Source organism: Parus major, chromosome 2, assembly GCF_001522545.3.
Source record: "Parus major isolate Abel chromosome 2, Parus_major1.1, whole genome shotgun sequence".
NCBI lineage: Eukaryota > Metazoa > Chordata > Aves > Passeriformes > Paridae > Parus > Parus major.
In genome coordinates, this window is record NC_031769.1 from 149,609,049 (window position 1) to 149,615,860 (window position 6,812).

Consider the following 6,812-nt stretch of genomic DNA (forward strand, 5'->3'; position numbering starts at 1 on the left):
GAAAAGCCTGAGGGTTACATGAGCACGGCAGAGATTTATGGAAGCGGCAAGAGGGGAACGCACCACAGCTTGGGGATCTGCCACAGCTAAGCCTGGGCAAAAATACAGGACAGAAAATACACCTAAATACTAAAAAAATCACATAAAACGCACAAAAAATATGTTGGACCAAGAGTTGTGTTGGAATTTGTCCCGCTGAGTCTGGGAAAAGCTGCAGCCGTGCTTGGGGTTTGCGGTAAAGGGAGAAATATCCTTAAAAACAGTCCCAAAAACCCCCAAAATCTCAGTAAAATTCCAGCCCAAAAGCTTGGATTAGGGAAGGTGTAGGCTTGGTTTGTTAAGGGGTCCTTTTTTTACTTAAAAATTTAAGAGGGAGAAGCCGAAAGAGGAAAGAAAAATAATTTATTACCGTTGAAAATCAAGCCAGCGGCTCATCGGGATGGTGTCGGACCAGCTGGAACCAAACTGGATCCGGTGACTTTCCAGCAGCTGCAGGGACGAAGGTCTCCAGGACCCTCCAGCCAGGAAAAGAAAACCAAAAACACCCAGAACCCGGCTGAAAAAAAAACAAAACAAACCACAAGAAAAAAAAAAAAAAAAAAAAGGCAGGAAAAGTGAAAAGCCGGAGTTCAATGGGGCAGAGGCGACACTCAACACCGGACTTATCTCAGCGGGAGCTTGGGGAATGTTTTGCATCAGCACCGGGAATCGAAGGGAAGAATAAACAACCCCCAAACAAAACCCCGATGCTACGGGACCGCCCAAAAGTTGAGAGAAAACCCGACCCAGGCTCTAGTTGAATATAAGTTTTTATCTTGATGCAACATCGTTAAAACCGTCACAAATCGAAACAACAGGTCGTTAAAAACACTTCGCACGATCAGTCCCTAAAATGCACCAGGCTCCCAAGCTCGCTTTGTCCGCAGGACCCTTTTGTTTCCCCCCCCCCAAATTTGTTTTTTAAATTTTTTTTTCTCCTTTTTTAAATAAGCAACTCGTTAAAAAACAAACAAACAAACCCTCCCCGCTCCTCCGCGCAGGATCGGTCCCGCTTTCGCTCCAACGATTGCACGAATTCTTAATCCTCTTTTTTTCTCTCGTTTCCACAACAAATAATGTGCATTTTCTTGCCGTCTGTTTTTGTTTTTTTTTTTTTCTCCAAACATCGAGGTTAAAATAAGATTTTTCCGTTTCCCGAGGGTTAATAAATAAATCTGGTGCATAGTGAGATAGCAGCCAACCGTTTGCAGTCCATATATTACTATATTGCCTTTCAGGTCACCCTAAAATTGTTACCTCTTCCCCTCCCTCCCCTCCCCACTATTTTTAAGAGCATAGATAATTTTAAATCTCTATAAAACAGTATTATTTCACCCAATCGATTCCTGTATATAGTGCATTCGGCTTCTTCCCAACATCGTTAAATTAACTCGGATATTATTTGCATGCTATTACATACAAACTTTTAAGACTCGTGTATTTTTTTTTCTCTTTTCTAAAGGATTTTAGGGTTTTTTTGTTGGTTTTTCTTTTTTTTCTTCGTTTTCTTTTTCTCGTAAATCACCAAGCAAAATATAGGCTCAAGGAAAAATAAAAAGAAAAGAAAAAAAAAAAAAAAAAGGCAAAACCGAACTAATTTTCTACATATTTACAAGGGTGAATAAGTTAAATGTGGCTCAGGTTTGCCAGCCGGGAATGGGGGGTGGGCGGAGGGGTCGGGCAGGGCGCAGCGCTGCCGGGGACCCCCCCGGCCGATCAGTGGGGATCCCTCGAAGAATAAAAATCCCAATGGAGGGGAAAACCCGCAGGAAAAGGTGGGGAGAAGCCACCTGGATGGCGCTGATGCTCCCGGGAAGGGGGGCGGGTGGCCGTACACGTCCCGCATGCAGGGCTGCCCCCCACTCCCCCACCCCGGGACCCCCCACCCCGAGTCCCGATGGGTGGGTGCGTGGTAGGAGAGAGTTCAACTTCCCCTCCCCAAAATTTCAGTGGGGACTTTTCATAATATTATTTTTTCCTTTTTTTTTTTTTTTTTTTAATATAAGCGGCGGGTTTGCTCTCCCCGCATGAGGCAAAAACCAAAAAGGGGGATCCCACCCCATCCCACCAGCCCGGCTCACATGAAGAAGTCAGCGGTGGCTTTCGGGGCGGCGGATGGGGAGGGTTCCCTCGGGAAGCCCCGGCCGGCCAACTTCTCATATTTTTCTTTGTACAGATCCCTTTCCTTGGCCAAGCGGGTCACCTCCTGCTTGAGCTGCTCCACCTGGCTCTGCAGTTGGCATTTCTCGTTCTCCAAGATGTGCCTTTGCTGGACCCGCTTGTAGCGGCAGGATTGAGCGTAGCCTCGGTTCTTCAAGGTCCTCCTCTTCTGCTTGAGACGAATCACCTCCTCCTTGCTGAAGCCCCGCAGCTGCCGGTTCAGCTCCCGCACGGACATACTCACCAGCTGATCGTCGGAGAACCGGTCCTCCAGGCGTAGGTGGTGATGATGATGGTGGTGATGGCCGGGATGGTGATGGGCGGCCGGCGGCAGCTCCTCACCCCCGAAGGGTTGAGGTCGGAAGGGCTCGTACCCTTGGTGGTGATGATGATGATGGTGAGGGGCACCGATCAACGCCTCCACCGCGTCCTCCGGCGTCAGGTTGAGAGCTTCGGGGTTGAGGTGATGCTGGTAACCCGACATCCAGTACAGCTCCTCCAGCTGCTGTTTGGAGCCCAGGGAAGCGGCGGTGGTAGCCGGGGGACCGGGGGCCGGTTGCCCACCGGGGCTGGGAGCGCAGAAGCTGGGCGAGGAAGGCACGGAGGAGCAGGGCGTGCTGAGCGGGGTGGACGACAGGGACCCGGCGGGCAGGCGGTGGCACAGCCGCTCCGCCTCCGCCGGCTCCTTCTTCACCTCGAACTTCATCAGGTCGAAATCGTTCACGTACTCGATGGCGAGGGGGCTCGTGGGCAGCTCCGCGCTCATGGCCAGCTCCGAGGCCATCTCAGTCCATGTGGAGGGACCGGGGGGGAAGCCCCCGAGCACCGCCGCTCACCGAGGGTCCCGCGGGCTCCGGCGCAAGCGGCTGCCCAGACCGGACTCCGGGACCCTCCGATGCGGCTTTGCCGTGGGGTTCAGCGGGGCTCCGGGACCCTCCGGCGGGGCTCCGCTGTAGGGCTCAGCCGGGCTCCGGGAACTCCCGACGGGACTTGGCGGTGGGATTCAGCCGCGTTACGGGACCTTCTGACGGGGCTCTGCGGTGGCGTTCAGCGGGGCTCCGGGACGCTCCCACCGGGATTCGCTGCAGGACTCCGGGACGCTCCGATGGGACTTTGCGGGGAGGTTCAGCGGCGTCCGAGATGAGGCTCTGCTGAGGGGCTCAGCCGGGCTCCGGGACCCTCTGCTGAGGGGCTCAGCCGGGCTCCGGGACCCTCTGCTGAGGGGCTCAGCCGGGCTCCGGTGCTCGCCTCCGCCGGGACTTTGCGGTGCGCTTCAGCCGGGCTCCGGCACGGGGCTCCGGGACCCCCAGCCGGGGCTCCGCTGCGGGTTGCGGGGCAGCCACCTCTCTCCGTCGGGGCTCCGCTCCGCAGCCGGGCTCTGCTGCTGGGCTCCGCTCCGCAGCCGGGCTCCGGGACCGTCCTCCGGCCGCCACGGCTCTGCGCTCGGGCCGGGCGGGCTCCGCCGCTGCCTGCGGCCGGTTCCCAATGGCGAGGAGCGGGCAGCGCCCTGCCCGCCCCTTCCTGCCTCCCCTGGCACCTGCCCCGGCCCCACCTCCCCGGGCTCCGAGCCTTCTCCTGCCTCCTCCTGCTCCCGCCGGGACACGGCGCCCTGGGGGCGGGGGCCGCTCCCCTGCCCGCCCCTACCCGCGACCGGCGCCGCCGCCGCCGGGAGCTCAATGGAACTCGCCGCTTTTTATACGGGGAAAGCGAGGCACGGCCCCTCCCACTGGGGCGAGGCTAAGCTCTTCCAGCCTATCAGCACCCCGACAGCCCGCTTAGATTTGCATATCCCCATGGCAACGCCCCCGGGCAGCTGTCAATCTCGGGGGGGTGGAAATGCTCCGGGTCCCCCCCGGACCCTCTCGGCTCCCGCATCCCAACGTGGGGCTTCATCTCCCGCCCTCCGCCCTGAACTGAGCATGGAGTGGGGAGAAACATCCTAGAAATACTAATTCCCTACTCCCCCAAAATGGGAAATACCCAAAAGGAGTTACTGAGCCTAAATGAGGTTTGGTGCCACCTCGCTGAGGGACCACAGCATCAGAATGCAGCCCCTTCCCAATCTCAGGAATAGCCTAGGATCCTTTTCGGAGCACTTCCATCCTTGTAGAAAGTCAAATAAATATAATTTTGTGGATTTTTCTGGATTTTCCATAAACTGTTGGCAATCAGGGAGCAGCCACGTGCACCTCTGTGCTCCAGCGCTGCCTCTGGTTTAGGAGGTGGCAGCGCACCTAGCACAGGTGACATCCACACCTGACACATGAAGGGGAGTGTCACCAGATGGAGGGGCAGGATTGCCATCCCAGCACCTGGAAAAGCTCTCAGTGGCACCCAGAGGAAGCTGGTCAGGGGGTTTTGGGGGTGCTCATGCCACCAACCAGCCTGGGTAAGGCCCTGGCTGGCATGTGGCTGTGCTGCTCCATCTGCAACCTCACGGCTGCTGCAGCCTGGGAGGAACAGGACTGGGAAACTGAGGCACGGGGCAGTCACCATGGAGTGATCCCACCTAATCCCAAGGGATGAGCAGGTTCATCCCATCATCAGAGGATGGCAACACCCACCCACTCATCCCCTCGGGGTCCAGGATTGTTTGTCACACGCAGGATGAATCCTGGGTCCCACTGCATCCCAACCCAGCTGCATCCCACCCTACTGCATCCCACAGGATGTGGGGGTGACGTTCCCCTCATCCAGTCAATGGCTGCTTGGGGACTTGGGGACAGGGGACACTGCTCTCCACGGCTGCTAACTGGCCCTTCAGATGTAGGGTCAAATTAATGCAAAAAAGGTGTTTTGTGAGGATGAAAACATTTATCCCGTTGCAACCCCAGCAATTAAAATCCCACATTATTGCTTCTGCTGGATGTGGCCTCTGGGGAGAGTCCATCTTTCTGCTGCTAATTGAGTCAGGGGAAGGGGGCATTTATTCCCCTTGGGAAGGGTCATGGATGCAGGCAAAGCTCTAAACACGACCTCCATTCCCTGCTGATCCTGGATGTTATCCCATATTGGACACAGATATCCCATTTTGGAGACCCCAAACTTGGGCACGACTTGAGGGAGGAGGCAAAGAAGTGGAAAAAAAAAAAAACAACCCTTTTTGTGGGGGTGGTTTTAATCCTTTTGGCTTCATTGTGTCACCCTAAATCCATCATCATCCCACCTGTGTAGTGGGACACCGGGATTCCACACCGGGAAAAGACGGGGTGCCACCTCCTTTCCCCTGGCACCACGTTCCTCCCCGGAGCTGCTCCACCTTGGGGGCACCAGCAGCTGCCACCAGTGCTGGGACAGGAGCCACCAAGGGATTAGGAGCGGGCCAGGCTCCAATGGGGCCGTGGCTCCCCAGCGACACCCCCGGGGGTATTTTTAGGAAATGCCCATGGCATGTCCCCAACCCTCCCTGCCGCGCCGGGCCCGTCAGCTAAGTTTACTCACAGGCGGTCAAGTGACATAACCAGGTTGGTGGCCTCGGGATGGTGGCAGGATGGCGTCACCTTTCACTTTTAGAGCTCGTGTGCCCCATCACCCCTTGGAGCAGGGCCGGGTGCCCACCTGGGGCTGCCTCAGTTTCCCTGGATGGCACACGGCTCCCAGTTGGGGTGTTGGTGGCTTGGGGACAGGGACACCACCCCACAGGAGGGTGGTGTCCACCTCACAGAGAGAGGGTGGGACCATCTCAGTGATACTCCACCAGCATCTGCCCCACAAACCAGTGTTGCTGCAGGGCCAGGAATTTTGGGGCGGGGCAGGGGAGGGGTGAAATCATATGGAGAGGCTGGAAGGAGGACGAGGCTGAGGAGGAGAAGGCGGAGGAGGAGGAGGAGGAGGGCAGGGAACAGCCACCCCGATGACAGGCAGAAAACTGATCCCGGCGGGTGACGTTCACCCGGCACCTGCTTCCCCGGCAGGGGACCAAAAGCGCTGCCAGCAGCACCCGCCGCAGGAAGGTTTTTCCAGGAAATGTTTACGGAGCCCTCCAGAAACTCCACCCTGTGCCAACCACCCAGTCGTGGCACCCCCAAGGAATGTCCTTGCCGGGTCCCCGAGCCCAACAGCGCACCCCGGCTTCACAGCGAGGATGGATAAATCCCATCGGAGCTCATTGCTGAGGAATTGAGGATGTTGGAGACAGGGAGAACCCACTGGAGTTCAGTGACACCTCTCCAGGGGCTGCGTTTATCCCTGCTTGGAAATTAATCACCCCCGAGCACAGCTTTAAACGACAGCCGGCTGGAAATTCCAATCCTCGCCGGGAAGGGAGCAGCGGTCCCGGTGGGCGGCGGCTCGGAGCGGAGCTGCTCATTGCCTCGTTTAATTAGTGCTGCACAAGGATTATCCTCGTCAGGGATCCACGGAAAACCAAAGTTCCCGGCCACCACTGGCCATCCCTGAGGATTCACAGCAGCACCGTCTCCTCCAGGGTGGTTTTGGGGTAATTTCGTTGGAGTTTTTTGAGGAAACCACCACGTGAAGAAACATCATTTCTGGGTGAAAAGTTTAAGGAATTAAAAACAAGGATTTAGGGATCAGAGTGACTGCTCCACTGGATTTGGATGGATATTTGATGGGATGTTCATGCACTGCTGAAAAAAGAGGAAAGCCACAGG

At 56.4% G+C, this 6,812-nt stretch overlaps 1 protein-coding gene across 1 annotated transcript; it reads right to left on the bottom strand.

The window, feature by feature from the left end:
* Window positions 1-791: 791 nt before the first annotated feature.
* On the bottom strand, window positions 792-3,851 carry MAFA (MAF bZIP transcription factor A). Its single transcript, XM_015649485.3, has one exon. It carries the CDS (start codon window positions 2,981-2,983, stop codon window positions 2,117-2,119), a length of 867 nt encoding a protein of 288 aa, XP_015504971.1. The 5' UTR covers window positions 2,984-3,851; the 3' UTR covers window positions 792-2,116.
* Window positions 3,852-6,812: the final 2,961 nt, after the last annotated feature.

What these genes read in the sequence shown, in the direction of transcription:
- MAFA (XM_015649485.3), bottom strand. Translation starts at nt 2,983, where the DNA reads ATGGCCTCGGAGCTGGCCATGAGCGCGGAGCTGCCCACGAGCCCCCTC.